Source organism: Copadichromis virginalis, unplaced genomic scaffold (genome assembly GCF_057382275.1).
Source record: "Copadichromis virginalis isolate Kocher_CV1m ecotype Utaka unplaced genomic scaffold, C_Virginalis_male_GT1.1 unmapped_scaffold_1, whole genome shotgun sequence".
In the NCBI taxonomy this organism is placed as follows: domain Eukaryota; kingdom Metazoa; phylum Chordata; class Actinopteri; order Cichliformes; family Cichlidae; genus Copadichromis; species Copadichromis virginalis.
The window spans coordinates 8,126,358-8,146,599 of NW_028188589.1; the positions used below are offsets into that span (position 1 = coordinate 8,126,358).

The following is a 20,242-nucleotide window of genomic DNA, read 5'->3' on the forward strand; positions in this document are numbered from 1 at the left end:
TCCTGTTACAGAAACACTCTGACTGTTGAACAGATAGTTCAGTCTGTACATGTCTGTCTCTTTCACTCAAACACGTTTTCACACTGTAAAAAAAAATCTGTCAAATTTACGGTAAAATACCGGCAGCTGTGGTTGCCAGGAATATACCGTGTAAAAAATGTGGAATCTGTAAAAGACAATACGGTATACTGGTTTTGTAACCCTAATTTTTAAGGTAGACAACGTATTATTTTACCAAAATCATGATAGAAAAAACCAAATATATTTGTCAATTATACAGCAATTTAATGTAAAAAATGCAACTTTCCATAGCTTTTTACGGATATTTGCAGTAAAAAAAAAAGTAATAATATAATAATATTTACAGTAATTTGTTGTTAATTTAACAGTAATAGGATAGACCCTATTATTGTAAATAACTGTAAAAATAACAGAAATATGTTAAACCTTATTAAAACCTTTGACAGTAAAAAACACAGTGAAATTGTATAACAAATTACAGCATTTTATTTTGACCAGATACATTTTACGGTAAATTCCTGGCAACCACAGCTGCCGGTATTTTACCGCTAAAAATACAGTACAATATGAGGAACATAAATGGTTTACTGTACATTTTACATTTGCAACCGCTAAATATAGAAAAATCTAAAGATGCTCATATACAACCAAGGTAGAGAATATTACTGATAAACAATGAGAAAATTTGACATACCATTTGAAAACAGACTAAACATATTATTTTCTCTATTCCTACAAAACAGCATAGATCTTGAGAATACAGCATGTGTCCATATATATGGCTGGTAATCCATGGAGGAATGAATAAACATGAAACAAAATATTACCTGCCCCTGACCTATCAACAGTAATGAGTCACTGGGTCCTGCCTTGGTGAAGGAAAGGACTCGGTGGAGTTTCTGATGCGCATGGTGTTGAAGATACAAGCTCTGCAGGAGTACTTCAATGTCCATCAGGAGTTCACTTTGGACTGGCAGGATCCCCTCTGCAGCAAAAAAAATGGACAAAGTTTGATCAGTGCTTGAGCAAAATGCACAGAAATGAACAAAACGTGCTGCCAAAACCAGATCTAATGATAAATGATTTCTTAAGTGTAAAATATACAGTTCTTAAAGGATAGCTATTGTCAAAATGCAACCTGGGCTGTTTTTTTCAGTTGTTTTTTTTTTTTTTACTGTAAACGAGACAAACATATATCTAAAAGCATAATTACGACAAACAAGCCGTTTTTGAGATTGACCGTGATTTTGTTTTGTGGTCAATAGCCAGTGAATGGGAATACTAGGGGGCCGGGGCATAAATTTGAGCGCATCAAAATCGATACAGTAAAAAAAAAAAACAAACAAAAAAAACAGCCCAGGTTGCGTTTTGGCAATAGTTATACTTTAAATCTACTTATGTAAAAGTTATACATAGACAACGCACAATCATAATCATAATTTGTTGGAAAACGTATTTAAGTTTCGTATTGATTTATCATAGAACTTGAAGTTAATGGCTGAATGCATGGTGATGAGACCTATCATTCAATCTACATTTTATAGCGTATGAAACTGCTCACCTGGACATGAACCTGAGCTCGGCTGATTAAGATTAGTGTCTCCTGTCCATCTTTCTTTAGCAAAACTTGAATAATACCACTGCTTACCTCTTATTGAATCTTTGGGTGCAGACTTAATTGAAGAGCCTCGTATAAACAGGCAGGGTGTGATGTTTAGGGAAACCAAAGAATACAGCCGCCATCATTTCTGCCAGAAGACTCATTGGGTGCAACGAAGCTTTCATTGTGGACTGGCTAGATACCTTCTGCATTCAGAAGGAAAACAAGAAGGGCATACACCATAAACAATAATAACTGACAAAAATAATGAGACAAGAAATTAAAGTAACAAAATAAGTGCAAATCAAGTTTCCCTGTGTTACAGTGTAGCTGAATGTTTTTCAACAATTTGATTTACGGTAAAACACATACCAAATATTTCCAGCCAAGGTTTGTTTCAATCTTCAGCATTTTTTTCCTGCCATTGTCTTGAAACTGTTTCATCTGTCTCTCTCATTTGATGCTGTTTACAAAAACAAAACAGCAATATTGTAAAGGGAAAAAGGAAAATTAATTTAATGGAAAAAAAAGATTATGACCTGAAATCTCACCATTTCCTGAGAGTCACAGGTCCTTTGAGTATCCTTATGGTTTCTGCTCAAATTCAGTGTCTGAAAAGGGCAGGAACAAAACAAACCTTTTTAATCATAATAAAGACAAAATAAGATTTAGAGACAGACGACAAAGAAATGTGTAAAATATCTTCTTGAATCTGTTTACTTTACTAACCTTGAAAGAGACTCTTGGGTCTTAGCTGTGCCACCACCCTTAAACCTTAAAACAGATGGAGACGATATGCTGGCCTGGCTTGAAATTTCCATATTTGGTGCTGTAAAACAATATCACAAACAATAGATTAATTGTACTTTTTGGACCTTGGCCAAAGCATAATAGAAAAAACAGAAAGCCCTTCATGGCTATTGTGCAATGAAATCATAATACTTACTGGTTTGTTTCTCAGATGTCTCCACTCCTAATGATTGTAGTGCCTCCAGTACAATTTCAAGGATTGAGGCAGACAGGTCCGGCAGCACCTTAGTAATGGAACTCCTTATGCTGCCCCCCATTTCCAAGATGTCTGATAAAAGAATGTGAATAAAGGTCAATTTACACCAAGTGGTACCTTTGGTCTTAAAATATGAAGCTGATCCTGCTTGATACTACACTTTTATACAGTGTTTCGTAAGTACCAAACTAACAGCACCATTATTGTGACAGCACACTGTGTTTCAATGGAACCATTTGGTACCCATACTTCATGTAAGATGTTAATGGATAGAAATCAATTAAGTCAGTGGGTTTTGACCAAAAAAATCTTTTTATTTAAAACAGCTTACTATCACTTATGTCACACAGAACATCAGCAGGAGGCTCAGTAGAGGGCTCTTCTGATTTCTGCCACAGATCAGACTCTAGCAGACATCTCAAAGTCTCTCTTAAAGGCACATAATAGGCAAACCTATCTTTTCTGTTTTCATCTCTCCCTAAAAATATTTTCTTTGGTTCCGCATAGTTGAAGGCTTTTTTAAAGATCTGAGCTCTGGAGTGCACTGTCCTCAATGGCCCGGTATGACATGCAGAAAAAAGATCATAGCTTTTGACAGACTCACAGACTTTGTTGATGTCCTCCTCTGATAATGATGTGTCATCTTTTAACAGTGATGCAAGTTTACCCAAACTGTATGTCTGTCCCAACTCATGCATGTTCTGCATTTCCTCTACAATGTTCTGTATGGTTGAAGCAGGCAGTAGAAACTGACCCTGCAATTTTAAGTAGAATAGTGAAACGTTTCTCAGAAAAAGATCACAGAATTCAGGGGGCATTTCCATGTTATCTTCATGTGCAATAGACTGTGCAGCAGGCTCGGAAATCAAGGGTACAAAGTCATCTGATGTGGTTGGAACAGATGATGATTGACATGCAGACTGTCTATATAAATCACCAATGCTGCTGTCTGAAAACTCTGTGTTTACGTGACATGTGAGCAGTAAAAGATGATTTAACTCTAAAGGTATTTGTGCATCCTCTTACTGGACAAGTGACCACGTGTCCTTCCACAATATGGCTCTTCAGATGAGCTATTAACTCTTTAGAGTTCTGACACTGACGTTCACACATCGCCATTGCACATGTAAACGAAGAAACCACCGCCACACCAGTGACATGGGTGGGGGCAGTGTCTTCGGTAAAAATGAGCCTTAAACGCGCCATACCTGGTGTATGTCTGCTTGCAGCCTGCTTCAATACACCGAAAGAAACAACGTGGCTCATTCCGATGCAGTTTACAATGAAGCACGTAGCCCCTTGATGACTGAACTACCTTACCACAGAAATTACACGTTAACATAACTCCATGTACTTTGGTAATTCCTCCCTAGCGAATTAAGCACGCCATATACAGAAACTAATCCAGAGCAATGCTTCCCTCGCGACAGTAATGCTAACTCAACTCACAAATGCTAACTAAATTCACAACCTCACTCATAAAAAACGAACTGCTAAAATTATCTATAAACGCTGGGCTGGTGGATTTTTATAACAGAGATAACTTGAAGTTGCATGTACTCACCTCACCTCGAACTAATTGTAAGCTGCCAGGATGTCTACAAATTCCGAAGATGCTGTGGTCCAAGCAGCAATAAATGGCGCTAATATACGAGTTCAAAACTGTGTCCGTTAGCGAAGCCAACTTGAGTCTCCTGCATGAAAAAAAGAGCGGTTGGCACACAGCTCAGCAGCGCGCCGCGCTATTGGTCATTTTCAGGTGACGTCATCCCGCAATGTAACGTCGCTCTTTGTTTCTTTAGGAGGTTCGAATTTGATCAGAAGTCACGTCTGCAGACCGCTGCAGCCACGTCTTACCTTGCTTCCCCTTTTTTTGGTGAAATGGTTCGCTCATACTGCACAATGTTGCTACCAGATTTTTTTTCTCTGCAATTCGAACGTAAAACGTCTGTACACAGTTTACCAGCAGTTTAGCTACCAATCAACAGCGATCACACAAATTCAAAATTTAAGGCCGACCCACTTAAGGTGGTCTGATAATATGGTGTGAAACACAACAACATAAAGTTGTTTTAAAATAATAATTAAAAAAGATTATTGAAATCAATTTTATTCACAACCATAAACTTTATTTTTAACATCTTCTTTTGCTGTTGATTTTTTTTATCAGAAGGTTAACAATGATATACTGCAGGCCTAACTTTTAATCTGTATATCAGTATCTGAATTTTAAAATAAATAAAAATACTATCAGTTTTATTAACTTTCACTGCTGATATTTGCTTTTTTTTAATGGTATGTACTGGTTGTATTATTACGGTGGACCCTATTTTTTAACATCTTGTTTCTGTAAAAATGAATGTTTTTGTTTGCTTAAAAATCTACAGCTTTATACTGTGAATTCCAATGTGCACAACCCCAAAAAGATGTAGTTTTACTCAAATAATACCGTAAAATCTAAGTTTTTCAGACATTTTCAACATTACAATATGTAATTGTAAAATGTATGCATATTTATTTGTTTTCACAGAAAATATTTATAATTTCAACATTTTATTACAGTAAAAAACAAAGTTTTATCCAGTCTCACAATTAACGGTTATTCAATCTATTTAATACAGTAAAAGGAAGTTTTTGATTTTACGCTCCATTACCGTTGGAATTTGACGGTGTTTTGCTGTATATTTTACTGACTTTTTTTACAGTGCACAGCCCTGCCCTTCCCATATTAGATTCTTGATGAATGTGTGTTGTTGTTATTCAGCCTGGTTCAATGTGCCCCTTTTTAACTTTGAGCACCCGCCCCTTTAAACCTCTCTGCACAGCCCTGCACTGAACTCACTATCTTCTCCCTCTAACAGCCTCCACATGTTCTCACTGTAATTTCCCCTCATGAATGAATTTATGCTGCACTAATGTGAATGTTTGCAGGGAAATCAAACGCATTTCACACGCAGTACTCGAGCTGACTTACCTTTGTTTGAATGACGACTTGTACGCGCTGACTCCACAGATAAGGTACGAAAATATATCAGGCTACGTCTTCAGGGTTTCTACTCCACGGCCGTATTTCATACGGGTCCACATTTCCACTGCACGCTATTTTCTGCAAGTACCGCCGCTTCGCCTCTGGACGCAATCGGTCTCTATACAGTCCATTCTCTTTTGAGCTGCTTTTAAGCATCTTGTAATCGTCGTTCCAACACAGTGTGTTTGTTTTGATTCGTAGACCTCGAAAATGGTGCCGCGCTCCCACAATGCATTGCGGCGTGACGTCAACTCCAAAGCCCTATAGAACATGTTCTTTTTCATTGTCAAAATTATCAGGAATAAAGAAGAAAACTGATTCAAAACCTGTGGAACCTGCCAAAAAACAAGTTTTACTGCAAAGGATTTCTAGATGTGAAGGTTTTGTGGCTTTTTTCAGTTTCTAAAACAAACTCATTTGTACAGAAGGATATGAGGATGTATATGTCCGGTGGTGGGTTTTTTTCTTCTTGATTTAATGTATTCATTTATCTCTTCACTTAATCTTTCTTTATGTTTTTTTTTTTTTGATTTGGCATGAGCGATTTCCGGTCCTCACTCCAAGCCAGTTGGTGGCGGTAATGCACCACATGTTCTATCACAGCTGCGTCCGAGAGGACAGGAAACGTCTGTATGCATCTGCAAACCAGGTAACTACACTCAGCTGAGCCTCTCTGCTAGTCGTTATTAGTCGGAGGGTTTGCGTCACTTTCTCTCGGCTTGATAAAGGGCTGTATAGAAATCTCTGGTACGTAACACGTAACGTCATTTTTAGGGAGCGTCGCAGAGAAGTGAGGCTGTTTCTTTGTTTTTGTCGAGTTTTGATTGAAGACATGTTTCCAGTCCATTTTTTACTCGTTTGTTTTTTCATTAATAACTTTACATTATCACAGAGAACAAGAAGGCGCTTTGTTTGTCACATTCACCTTATGTCTGTGAAGGTTCTCAGTCATCCAGGTCATCGTAGTCAAAGGAGCTTGCAAAGAAAAGCGTCTGGACTTCTTTAAGTTACTTGAAGACGTTTCACCTCTCATCCGAGAAGCTTCTTCAGTTCTAAGGTCAAATGGTGGAGAGTCCCAGATATAAGCCTAGTGGGAGTATCCCCCCACAGAGGGACAAAAGGACCCCTGATGATCCTCTAATCACCTGAGCCAAGGTGGGAAACTGGGTGTGGGTCCCAATCAGCCAGTTTCGGGTGAGTTCATTGTGAAACCTGGCCCCACCTTATCATGCGAATTCCTGAGGTCAGATGGCCCAGGATGTGAGTGGGCGTTAAGGCGTCTGGGAAGGATCTCAAAACTGGATTATAGATGGCAGAGAGTTGGTGTCGTAAACCCCGCCTCTGTTCAAAGATGGTCGCTCACAGTGGACATAGATGCTTCTTTCACTCCTCTTACAAACCATCTGTCCTCTCTGCCCAAAATGTGAACATTAGCATCCTCGAAAGAGTGTCCTTTATCCTTAAGATGCAGATGGACAGCTGAGTCTTGTCCTGTGGAGGTGGCTCTTCTATGTTGTGCCATGCGCTTGTGAAGTGGCAGCCACTTGGCAGCCACAGTGATAAATGGCTGAGATGGCTGCAGCTGTACGTGTGAGGTACCTACATGTTTCAAGATGAATTTGCAGAGATGTCATGTTTGGTGCTTACAGACATCACACTGCATTTTGTGATTTCGTAGCTATTGTTGTGATATTTCGGAGCTTCCCATGATCACCGTGACAGTCATTCATTTTAACATAACCTTTCTATTCCTTTCAGGGATCCTCATTTTTTTGGTGAGGAAGATCAGCAGCTGTGTCGACAGGCAACAGGTAACGGCATGTTTTTCTGTTAGTACTGTAGACCTTGGTCTGGTGCTCTTTTTTAGTTTAACACAGTATTTTCATTTGCCGAAGTGTAAAAAGCTTGTTCCAGGAGAAACAAACTTTAGTGAGTTCTGCAAAATGATTCCCACCATTGCACACTCTGTCAGCCTCCAGTGTGCCCTTTTTTTGTCCTTTAACTGAAGAAAGTCGGTAGTCAGAACATATGAGATAAGTGAGATCCTCATTTTGCCTGCTTATTTCAAGATACAACATTTTCACAAACTGCTGTAGGATAACCTTGCTATTTGTCTTTTCCAACACTTCTACATTCATCCATATTTCCTTGTCTTGTCTGCTTCTTTCCAGGTGAAAAGTACCTGAAATGGGTGAAAGATTTTGTTTCCAAAAACAAAAGCATGTGCGTTCACCTGAAGAAGCCAAGTGGTGCTGACCTGTGGATAGAAGAGCTTGAGAACACCAAATACGACGGGGATGATGATGAAGTTAACGCCTGGGGAAAATTCTACCTTCCCGAGATTGTAAAAATGCAGGTTATTGGTGTGGTAAAGGGCACCTCATGTCCATGTGACGAGCTTGTGCTGATGACGCGTGAGGACAAAAAGCTGTACGGCTATGACGGAGAGGAGCTGCATCTGGTGGCTTCCAGTTTCCTGGAACTATGTGACAAAACGATAGAGTATCCAGCATCCAAGCGCTACTACAATGGAGAGGCCTTCAAAGATATGGTGAGAAGTTAGACTGCTAAGAATAAGACTGGGGATGCCTAGTGTTAGAGATCAATCACCTGAGCTTTTCTTTGTATTGTTGTGTGTTCTGTTTAGACTGAGGAGGACTGGAAAAAGGTTAAGATGAGTGATGTGGGGAGGAAACTGCAGGAAGAACATGAAAAGCTGGTAAATGAAACCCAGTCAGCGTTCGTCAGCCTAATATCATAGGTGGGTATTGGAGCTGAGTATCATCACTGATTTCTAGAACCTGTTCAATTCCAATTCACAAGGTCCCAATTAGATTCCATTTAATTCTTACTCAGAGAGTCAGAAACATTATAATTCTGATCATTTATCAGTACTGACACTTGTGAAACTTCATCAGAGGTGTGAGCATCACAGCAGATGCTTTTGTGTCAAAGTAACTGAGGATAAAACACAAAACCATGAAGCAGATTTTCCTGGCCTAGCTTTTTACAGTAGATAACCTTAAAAATATTATTCTGCAGTAGAACAAAAGCAGACGAGAACCACGACTCAACAAATGTACATTGGCTGATGCTGCTGAAGTGATTCAGAGGTTTTAATAGAGACACAGCAGAGCATTTTGCAGTTTCACTTAATTTGAAAAAAATAAATAAAATTTGGTATTGAACAGCAGAAATGAGGCTGTCTTGTCGGAAGTCATTAAAAAAAAAATGGCTGTAAACAACGGTAGACTGCTTCATAACAAGCAAGCGAATAATGCCAAAAACAGAGATTTGAGATGGGAAACGGTGTTCTTAAAGTACACTGAGAGAGGCAGAGAGCTGTGCTGTGTTGTTTTTCTGTGTGTGTTTTAATGGTGGTGGAAGCAAACCAGCAAAAGTAAGAGGGAATTCATGACAATGTTTATGTCAAGCGAAATGTGTCTTCTTTTGCTGCTGGTTTGGTTAGAGAGAGACAAAACGTGCAGCTTCAGGATCTGAGCAGCTTTCAGCACCAACGGCATCACAGCTCAGACTTGGATTCAGGATTAAGCCCTTTATGTTTGACTGTAGTGATTGTAGCTCTGTCCTTGTTATTAATCGCTTTAGTCAAACACAGCTATTGTTTGCTGGGATGTGTATATCCTTGACAGTTTGTATCTCAGAGTTATCAAAGACACTGTGGATAATCATCAAGAGATTGTTGTTCTCTTAATAATGACCTATTTGATTGTTTGTTTTTTCTTCTTCTTACAGATTCTGGTATTTGGCCAAAAGAGAGCTTCACAATTCTTGGCTTCACCTGTGGTAGAAAAATGACTAAAGTTATGCAACACTCTCTAAAATTAAAGCTATGCAACGCTTTAACATGAATGGCGAAGGAGTGCATCTCTTTCACTGTCTCTTCCTGTCCTCTTCTCAGTCTTTGTTGTGGCACCTCTGCTATGTGTTATAGAAAGCACTTGGAATCATGTTCAATACAAAAACACCAAACTCGTGGGATTGCCCTAGCAAGCAGTTGGTAAAAACTAATTAAAACTGATATATATCAGCTTCACTTTCTAGCTGCAAAAGCACGTTTCTGCAAAAGCATGCAGTTTCCTGTCAGCACTTTTTGGCACAGAGTGTACTCAGAGTTAGGCCTTTCTTATATAAAGCAATATAATCAGCATATAAACATTTAAGATGATAAATTTAAAGCTCAACAGTAACTGCTATAAATATTATAACTACACATGTAGTGCTTTTGCTTAAGTAAATTATAGTTGGGATCATAATAAGAAAACATGTGTTTTTATTTTCTGTGTACCCTGGGTACAGACCAGTATAAACATGGGATTCTTCCCAATAAATGCTGTCTGATAATGCTTCATATTGCATTAAACACTAGATATGTAAGCAAACAAACAAAAACCCATAGAAGCCAGTTTTAATTATTAAATGTGACAATTACATGGAGATGGAAAGTAAACATGCTTATACACGTCTCTGTGATTACAGAAAATCCACACAGATGCTGTCAGAGCAGAGAATCTTTGATTTATCAGAATGATGAATGCAAATGATTTCATGAAATCTCACTCTTGTTCTGGGTTGTAAAATTCACCTGTCCAGTTAAACCGAATCCTTTGCAACACGGTTCTAAGAACCCTACCAACCTCATCCTCAGCTCTCTGCCTGTTGTCCTTTTCAGCTGAGTATTCATCCACATGTGTTTCAACTTCTCTCTCATTTTCAAGCAAATTGCTCAGGCTCTCAGCTTCAGCACAGTTACCATATGGCCACTCTCTGAGGTCTTCTGTGTTCAAGCCAAACAAATTCTTACATGATCTGCAAGGCTTCATTCTGGCACCATCACGGAGACAAAAAGCCTCACACCTGATATTTCCAGGTACTTCAATTGTTCCATCAAAGTAATCTTTCTGGACTGTGTTTGGATAATAGGTCATCACCGCACCAGATACATATTTATGCCATTTGCTAAGACAGGAGGCAGCAATCATAATTTTCCCAGCGTTAGGACCTTTGGTGGACATGGAGACTCCGCAGTACCTTTCTGATTTGTTGGTTTGGGATTTTTGAGAAATGCAGATGGTGGACGAGACGAAAGCTGTTTTTTTATTATTCTCTTCTAAGTCCAAGTCTGTGAGGAGATCTTGCAGACTCTGCTTTATTTGCTCTTCATTCTCTGAGTTATTTTGCAGGACGATCTGAAAACAGTTACAGATCTGGTCAAAGTGTTGCACCTGATTATATAGTTGTTTTTCATAGAAAGTTGATCAACATGTTTGTTTCGCTGCTTGACTTATTTAACTATGCAGGACCATTGGATGCTTTTGGTTTAGACATTTTAAGATAGGGGGTGAAACAAGTCACAAAAATCTATTTAATTTTAAATCAATAAGCAAAAATCCATCTTTGTTCTCACTAATTTATAATTAAATTTGCTAATTGACCTTTTTTTTTCTATTTTGCTATGCCGGGCTGTCAAAACACGCTGAATTTAGAGTCTTTGAGCTGACTTAACAGATCCAGCAGCTACACAGTGACAGCATCATATACGCCTTGAAGACTGTAAGCATCTCCAATAATGAGTCTGTTAGACATTATTTAGAACTAACAAATTCTGAAGCAAGTCTCCAGCTCTCCTGCAGTCTCTGTGTTTGGTGGAGAAGTATAGCTAGAAGCATATGTTGAAGTATAAGGTACAGTATGGATTTTCTTTGGATTTCTCAGTAAAAAAGCACTTTGCATTATACTTTCCTAAAAACTGGAAGTTTGTCAGATTGACTGAAAATGTGAGAAGAGTTATCTTACCATGTCGAGCACACAGGAGAAGGGACTTCGCCTGGGAAGCTGAGTCGAATACAACTTAAAAGGCCTGGGATATCTTCTCATTAAAGAACCCAAAACAAAAGGATTAGGGAAGATTTCTTCTGGAGAAAAGGGGATGTTGTTGATTTTGCCCAGAAACAACATGCTGTGAAGGATCTGTTGAGTGAAAACATATTTGCTTATTGTTAGTAGTGATAAACAGGACTGTCTTAAAAGTGTCAAAGGTAACACACCTCATCCACCAAGTGTTGACTTCCCGGAGTCATGTAAGAGCCCCGAACCATCCTCTTGGTAATCTTGTAGGCATTAGTTTTGAACCTCCTTTGAGAAATTGTTGTCTTCTAAAATGATAATGATCGAGCAGTTAGGGATTTAAAGACACAGGAGATCTGATAACTTTGGCTACAGCAGAGTCTGCAGACATACCTATTTTGCTCTTGGTCGGCCTATTTTAAACATGAGAGAAAAACATAGTTAGTGAAATGTTGATAACATACAATGACTATCATTGGTGGCTGAAAAGATGCCAGGTAACAAGTGAAAAGCTGCTACTTACCATCGCCACAGTCTAAGAATGAAACAGGAAACACTGAGCGAGTTGCCTCCATCTTAAAGCTGTTGATCATGTGATTTAAAGGAAAGCCACACCCAGCTCTTTCCTGGAATTTTACTCGACTGTAGAAAACTGCTCCATTTGCCCCGCCCACCCATGATCTTTAATATCTACCAAAAACAACCTTTTGGTTGTCAGTAACCAGTCGATCGTTTTCGCGATTAAAAAATGACTTTGTGCGGCGGCGTTCCCACCGCGAGCAGAACTCCGGCTCAAAAACCGCTGTTTTTGAACACTTTTATTTACTTGAGCATTTTAATGGGCTTACTTTGAAACAAAGTGCGATTGAATGATTATTGTTATGTGTTGCCTTGAATTCGGCTATGCTGTCTGTTAGACAGCTGTTTTCCTTTATTGTTGTTTTTGTATTGTTTGTAGCGAACGCTACTGGAATGTATAGATTAAGCTACGTAGCCAAGATAATTAATAATTTAACTGTTGTACATTGGTTGATGATGATTTGCATTGTTACATAGGCTTGCAGAAAAATATATTTGTTTACCGGTAAACTGAATCGAACTTGATGTGCTAATGGACGTTTTTCTGACCTACAGGTCAGGTTTTGTTCCCTCCCTTTGAATTAATCTTCTTCATATTGAAGTGGCGAGCCGGTAGGACCATTCTTTGTTTCCCCTCTTTCCCCCACTTAGCCGTCTTTGGATTACGGACATATTTCCCCATTTGTATGAAGCTGGACTCTAAGGAGGAATACCTTAAAAGTGAACTTTAAAAAGAAGAGGACCAAAAAGGACTTTTGCACAGAAAGATCACAGCATTGATTTATTATTTAATTGTGGGCATTTATGTTGTGTGTTGTGTTAATTATTTTGTTCCATTTCCCCTTTCCTCCATTTATTCAATATATTTTTGGTACAAGATATTGCAGTCTTTGGTCTCATCATTCACACCATCTAGGCTCCATAAAGAACTATTTCTTCTGCGCGTCAGTCAGTAAACTCATCCATTGAAATAAACTAGTCCTTAAATAACTTTGAGTTACACAGTGGCAAATGTAATAGAGAAAGACACAGGGCCACCTGAAATCTGTCGTCCTATCTGATTCAAAACCAACATGTAGGAGAATCTGGAATCTTTGATTTTGAGTTAAAAATAAAATATGGGTAAAATGCAGAAATGTTTTTACTAACATGTACTAACAGAGACTTGGAGGAGAGAGACCTAATGTTTAATAATCCACATTTCACTGTTTTACTCTTTGGTTCAGATGTGGATACTGTATTGTTCTTTCTTTGTGATTGTTTATGTTTAAGTTGTTTGTTGCTGGTTTTTAGTTTGTTTTTGTCTGTTTGGGAGCTGACACAGTCTCTATGGAGATGGGTTTTTGGGGGGTAGCAGGAGGAGAGAAGCTGCAGAGAGGCGTGTAAGACTGCAACTCTGCTTCCTGGTCCCAACTCTGGATAGTCATATTTTGGGGGGTTTAATAAACTACTACTGCATGATGTAAAGCTGAAGTATGACACAGCTTTATGAACCTCCTGTTATCCTGGTAGACGAGTACAGCAATAAATCTTTTACTTGAACATCTTCTGGCTCCAATAAGCTTTGAAATGTGACCATGAAGTCAGAGACACACTGACTGAAACCCACAGCTGTGACTGTGGATCACATCCACACACAGTGTAGCTGCTGTCTCTGTGTGAGGTCTGTGTATATATGTATATACAGTGAACAAAAATATAAACGCAACACCTTTGTTACTGCTCCCATTCCCCATGGGATGGACGTAGAGACCTAAAATTCATTCCAGATACACAATATAACCATCCCTCCCAAACAGTGGTCACAAATCAGTCCAAATGTGTGGTAGTGGGCACATCTGCTATATTGAGATAATCCATCCCACCTCACAGGTGTGCCACATCAGGATGCTGATCTGACATCATGAGTAGTGCACAGGTGTACCTCAGACTGCCCACAACAAAAGGCCACCCTGGAATGTGCAGTTTTTTGCGCTATTGGGGGTCTGGGGACCCAGAACCGGTCAGTATCTGGTGTGACCACCATTTGCCTCATGCAGTGCAACACATCGTCGCATGGAGTCTATCAGATTGTCAATTGTGGCCTGTGGAACGTTGGTCCACTCCACTTCAATGGCTGTGCGAGGTTGTTGGATATTCGTGGGAACTGGTACACGCTGTCGTATACGCCGGTCAAGCACATCCCGAACATGCTCAATGGGTGACATGTCCGGTGAGTATGCTGGCCATGCAAGAACTGGGACATTCTCAGCTGCCATCTGCCCTGAACAATGTGAACCATGATTCATCCGTGAAGCGCACACCTCTCCAACGTGCCAGACGCCATCGAATGTGAGCATTTTCCCACACAAGTCTGTTATGGCGACGAGCTGGAGTCAGGTCAAGACCCCGATGAGGACGACGGGCATGCAGTTGAGCGTCCCTGAGACGGTTTCTGACAGTTTGTGCAGAAATTGTTTGGTTGTGCAAACCAATTGTTCCAGCAGCTGTCTGGGTGGCTGGTCTCAGACGATCTTGGAGGTGAACCTGCTGGATGTGGAGGTCCTGGGCTGGTGTGGTTACACGAGGTCTGCGGTTGTGAGGCCGGTTGGATGTGCTGCCATATTCTCTGAAACGCCTGTGGAGACGGCTTATGGTTGAGAAATGAACATTCAATGCACGGGCGACAGATCTGGTTGACATTCCTGCTGTCAGCATGCCAATTGCACGCTCCCTCATTGCTTGTGGCATCTGTGGCATTTTGCTGTGAGACAAAACTGCACATTCCAGGGTGGCCTTTTGTTGTGGGCAGTCTGAGGTACACCTGTGCACTACTCATGATGTCAGATCAGCATCCTGATGTGGCACACCTGTGAGGTGGGATGGATTATCTCAATATAGCAGATGTGCCCACTACCATACATTTGGACTGATTTGTGACCACTGTTTGGGAGGGATGGTTATATTGTGTATCTGGAATGAATTTTAGGTCTCTACGTCCATCCCATGGGGAATGGGAGCAGTAACAAAGGTGTTGCGTTTATATTTTTGTTCAGTGTATTTATGCTTATATTCATATTCTCTTATTCCCCTTTATTTGATATCCTAATTCTGTGCTGTGTAAAAATTTGTCGGTGTTCTGCTACTACAAACTGGATTCCCTGGAGGATAAACATGAGGGATTCATAAAGTTCTATCTCTCTGTTAAAATCCCCCAAAATAAATGAAATGTGAATTTCAGGCAGACATGTTTTTAAAAGAGTCACTTTAGAATAGAATAGAATAGAATTCAACTTTATTGTCATTGCACATGCACAGGTACAGGGCAACGAAATGCAGTTTGCATCCATCCAGAAGTGCTTTAGTGATATAGATATATTACAATATATATTAGCAATAGTATAGATATGTAAGTATATTACAGAAATGGGTCTATTATGGTATGTTATAATGTACACGGTATGAAGTATGTTGTGAATATTCTATAACTAAGTATGTACAGGCTGTAGTGAGTACAAGCTATGAACAGGATATAAATATGAAAAACTATACAGAATATGAAATAAATAACTTTACAGAAATCTGAGATATACAGCTATACAGAAATGGGAACTATGCAAGTTGTAAACAGTTGTAGGATTAAAGATTATTGAATGTACAGAATGATTATTTACACAGAGCTATATAGTAGTGCAGTTAAGATAAGTGAGGGTGTAGATAGTTTCTACAGAGGCTATATAAAGTGCTAGTGGTTGTGAGTGGTGGTTCACTCCATGTTATTATTGTGTTTGAGGGTACAGTTGTCCATTGTGGGTGTGTGTATGTTCAGTCCATGAGTTTAACGTGGGTCAGATGTCAGGAGGCAGAGTTCAGGAGTCTGACAGCTGTGGGGAAGAAGCTGTTCCGGTACCTGGTGGTCTTAGTCCGGAGGCTCCTGTGGCGCCTCCCAGAGGGCAGGAGGGTGAAGAGTCCATGTGATGGGTGACTGGGGTCTTTGATGATTTTCCCAGCCCTTTTCAGACACCGCTTCCTGTAGATGTCTTTTATGGCAGGAAGTGGTGCTCCGGCGATGCGCTGGGCAGTTTTCACGACCCTCTGCAACGCCTTCCGGTCCGAGGCAGAGCAGTTCCCGTACCAGACTGTTATACAGTTGGTCAGGATGCTCTCGATGGTGCAACGATAGAAGTTCACCAGGATGTCTGAGGACAGGTGGTTCTTCCTCAGAGTCCTCAAGAAGAAGAGGCGCTGGTGAGCCTTCTTGACCAGCTTGGAGCAGTTGGTCGTCCAGGTGAGATCCTCAGAGATGTGGACTCCCAGGAACTTGAAGCTGCTCACACGCTCCACAGCCGTCCCCTTAATGTGGATGGGTGGATGTGGGTCAGCATTCCTCCTGTAGTCCACGATGAGCTCCTTGGTCTTCTCGGTGTTAAGCAGCAGGTTGTTTGTGTCGCACCACTCAGCCAGACGATCCACCTCCTCCCTGTAGGCGGCCTCATCGTTGTCACTGATGAGGCCAATCACCGTGGTGTCATCTGCAAACTTAATGATGGTGTTGGAACCATCAGCAGGTCTGCAGTCGTGGGTGAAGAGGGAGTAGAGGAAAGGGCTCATCACACAGCCTTGTGGTACACCGGTGTTCATTGTGATGGTAGATGAGCAGTGGTTATCCAGCCAGACATGTTGGGGGCGGTTGGTCAGGAAGTCCAGTAACCATTTACAGATGAGGGAACTGATGCCCAGGTCTGTCAGTGTCCTGATGAGTTGTGAGGGGTGGATTGTATTGAATGCTGAACTGAAGTCTATAAACAGCATTCTGGCGTAGGTGTTGTTGTTGTCCAGGTGTGAGAGGACAGAGTGCAGTGCGATGGAGACTGCATCCTCTGTGCTCCTGTTCTACCGGTATGCGAATTGGTGGGGGTCCAGGGTGGGGAGGAGACAGGATTTGAAGTGTGCTAGGACCAGCCGCTCTAAGCACTTAGTGATGATGGGGGTGAGTGCTACTGGGCGGTAGTCATTGAGGCAAGATGGGTTGGAGTTTTTGGGTATCGGGACGATGGAGGTGGATTTGAAGCAGGCCGGTACCACAGCGTGGGCCAAGGACAGGTTGAATATGTCTGTGAGCACTCCTGCAAGCTCCCCAGAACACGCTCTGAGAACACGCCCGGGGATGCCATCGGGACCTGCAGCCTTGTGGACATTGATCCTGCTCAGCACCGCTCCTACATCGGTGGGGGAGAGAGTCAGAGGTTGGTGGTCTGGCGTCATGTCTGCTTTGGTTGTGGTTGTGGGGTTCCCTCGCTCAAAACGAGCATAAAAGTTGTTGAGCTCGTTGAGGAAGGAGACATCAGAGGATGCGGGGGTCCTGTAGTCTGTGATGGTCTGGAGTCCTTGCCACATGCGTCGGGGGTTGGAGTTGGAGAAGTGTTCTTCTACCTTCTTTTTGTAATGGTGTTTGGCTTTTTTGATGCCCTTCTTTAGATTAGCCCTGGCTGTACTGTAGGCGTGTGCATCTCCTGACCTAAAGGCGAATGGAAAAATGTGTTTTTAAAACCAGCCAATAGGAGCGTCTGTGGATATCAGCTGAGGCTGAACTCAGGAACACCATCACATATAAATACACAGAATTAAATCACTAGATAAAAGACGTCATTAAATAAGGATCAAATCAACATGTCAAAGGTCAAAGGTCAGTCAGAAGAGGTGTGGTTAAACACTGGCAGTGCAGCGACCTAATGCAGTTTGGTTACCGCCACGGGGAAAGCCCCGCCCCCTCTGAGCCTCCGCTGTGTCCTCAGCACATCCAGGAGCAGCAGGTCAGAGGGGGCGGGGCCATGTCAGGACTTATTTTAAGTAAAATTTAAAGTGGAGCGACGGCAGGAGTCACACAGCAGTAACCAGCTCTGTCTGCCAGGGTCAAAGGTCAAACAAGTCCTGCAGCTGACCCACACACAGACTTACACTGATCCACAGAGAGTGATGAATCCACACATCACTCGGCTGGAGGAAGCTGGGTTTCCACACCGTCCAATCAGAAACCAGTGTTGACGCTGAGACCCGTCTCTGTAACAGGAAGTCCATGAACAGGCAGACCCTCTGCAGCAGGCTGACCTGTGACCTCTGAGACAGAGGGAGGAGTTTGTGTCAGCAGGGGGCGCTGCAGCATCGCCTGAGAGCTTTAAGAACAACAGCAATAAACAGGAAGTGAAAGTCACACTTCTGTTGGTGTGCGTCATCAGCAGACCCCACCCTCTGCAGGAAGCTGAGATAAGAAGCAGCCAATCACAGAGCAGAGAGCATGTGACTTCCTGTTCCTACTGTTACTGTGACAACAGCTCCTGGGACAGAGAGCAGCTTTCTAAAGAGGAAAGATGCTGCTGTCACCCCCGGGTGTCATGTGACCCGCCTGATGTACCGATTTAAGACTGTAAGAACAATAATAACAACATGTTTTAGTCAGGTGATCCATGCAGAGCAGATCCATGTGACCAAACACAGCTGGATCACATGTTTCCTCTCCTGGAAACAGAAAGCCTTCATGTATAAAGGCTCATGTACCCACTGAGCCCTGCTCTCAGATCTGTGAGGCTTTAACAAACAACAGTTTAAAGTCATGTTTAGCATCTTCTGTCAGTGTGGAAGGTCACACACTTTCCTGAGTGTTGAACCCTGAACTACTAGCTGTTCATGTCAGCCTGGACATAAATACAGACCTGCCTGCTGTCATAGACCCCAGCACTCACATGTTACTTATAAGTGACTCATATGTATGCATGTATATATTGTGTATATTGTGCTATTTCTTACTTAGTGTGTTGTGTCTTTGTTCCTGTTTGTGCTGCAGCACTGTAACCTAAATAATTTCCCCTGGGGATCAAAAAAGTATTCTGATTGTGATTAAATGAAAGCAGTCAGAGCAGAGGACGGTGATGTAAGGAATGGGATTTTAATCAGCCAGTCTCCTTTAACTCTCAGCATCACAAAGTAATGTGGTAACATCTGGACTGATGTGTTTACTGTCAGCTAGTTTAAATGCTGTAGGCTGCAGCCGTTGCTCTAACACTATAACTGTAACAGGGCTCAGTGCTGCTTCTAACAGTCTGAGCTGCTTCAGGCTTTATTTGTGAGGAGCACAGCAGCTTACAAACACGTGGCTGGGCCTGGACCCAAAGGAGTGTTTGTTAAAGCCTGCAGTGAATCCAGCAGCAGAATGATGGAAATGCAACACAGCAATGATGAAGAGGAGCAGCATTAAAGCCAAAGTCCAGTTCATACAGTTAGGTCCATAAATCAAATAAGGGAAAATAAAATGTTGTTGGATGCACCTGTCTGCACCCTTAATGCTCTCTGGTCGCTATGGTAACGCGTAAACATTTCTTTCAAAATAAGACACACGACTACAACACGGGAAAAGACCCAGGGAAACGAAGTTAACGATAAAAACCCTGAAAACCATTGTTGGATTTATATTTTATCATTGTCATTGTTATTGGGGAATATCTAACCATATATGCTCAGAGGTGTAGAACCAATTGTGTAATGATAGTAGTCTTTAAAGACTTTGTGTGACTCCAGAGTGTTCTGGCATTCACACCCACGTCCTGGGATCATGGGAGAGGTGCTACCTTCTTATTGTTTTGTGGTAGGATGTCTGTTTTAGTCTAAGTGCCTTTTGTTTAGATGAACTGCTGGACTTCCAGACCAGCAGGTTTAGGGAAGTCGTTTATGGGGTCACACACACACACACACACACACACACACACACACACACACACACACACACACACACACACACACACACCTACATAACATACAGACTGGTACCTTTGTTCACGTGTATGTTAATGAACCTATGTATATTCGTGTAACCTCAATAAAAGAACAGTGTTACGAGGGAACGGACGAGAGCGACTGTGGTCAAGCGAAGGAACGGCGTTGGTCCAGGTCTCTCCCGTGCACGAGACACATAAAGAACTACTCGTGTCTTGCTTTGCTGTGTAGCTGGATTGAACGATCCATCGAACAGGTTTATGCTACAAACCTATCAACCATCAATTTCACACCGAGCCTCGACTCTCACGGCCCGGTACCAAACGACTCACGGACCGGTCCGTGACCCGGGGGTTGGGAACCGCTGAGTTAACGCATGAGTAGTTCAGGGCTG

The 20,242-nt window shown here is 41.5% G+C and overlaps 2 protein-coding genes and 2 long non-coding RNA genes across 7 annotated transcripts in view; 2 read left to right on the forward strand and 2 right to left on the reverse strand.

Annotated features, from left to right (window-relative positions):
- LOC146679734 (stonustoxin subunit beta-like) overlaps positions 1–58 on the forward strand; it is a gene marked incomplete at its 5' end in the record, with an annotated part of 843 nt that extends 785 nt beyond the window's left edge. The window contains one exon of the mRNA XM_085450424.1: positions 1–58. This exon is cut by the window's left edge and continues 558 nt beyond it.
- Positions 59–929: 871 nt separating this feature from the next.
- LOC146679735 (uncharacterized) lies at positions 930–4,654 on the reverse strand. Of its 3 annotated transcripts, XR_014918498.1 has the most exons (8): positions 4,485–4,654; positions 4,192–4,321; positions 2,568–2,699; positions 2,351–2,450; positions 2,173–2,232; positions 1,994–2,084; positions 1,670–1,827; positions 930–1,006 (listed from the first exon to the last, which is right to left on the reverse strand). It is a non-coding gene; the product is annotated as an uncharacterized LOC146679735 (long non-coding RNA). The 3 variants fall into 3 exon arrangements; XR_014918499.1 differs by having other exon boundaries at positions 4,197–4,653; XR_014918497.1 differs by having other exon boundaries at positions 4,192–4,652.
- Positions 4,655–8,386: 3,732 nt separating this feature from the next.
- On the forward strand, positions 8,387–12,981 carry LOC146679736 (uncharacterized). Its single transcript, XR_014918513.1, has 3 exons — positions 8,387–8,416; positions 9,412–10,546; positions 12,658–12,981. It is a non-coding gene; the product is annotated as an uncharacterized LOC146679736 (long non-coding RNA).
- On the reverse strand, positions 10,068–11,956 carry LOC146679737 (uncharacterized). 2 transcript variants are annotated; one of them, XM_085450145.1, is made up of 4 exons: positions 11,917–11,956; positions 11,724–11,831; positions 11,473–11,646; positions 10,068–10,865 (listed from the first exon to the last, which is right to left on the reverse strand). In XM_085450145.1, the coding sequence occupies exons 2-4, from the start codon at positions 11,772–11,774 to the stop codon at positions 10,233–10,235; spliced, it is 858 nt and encodes a 285-aa protein (XP_085306271.1). In that variant the 5' UTR covers positions 11,775–11,831; positions 11,917–11,956; the 3' UTR covers positions 10,068–10,232. The 2 variants fall into 2 exon arrangements, with proteins under 2 accessions (XP_085306271.1, XP_085306270.1); XM_085450144.1 differs by having other exon boundaries at positions 11,724–11,952.
- Positions 12,982–20,242: the final 7,261 nt, after the last annotated feature.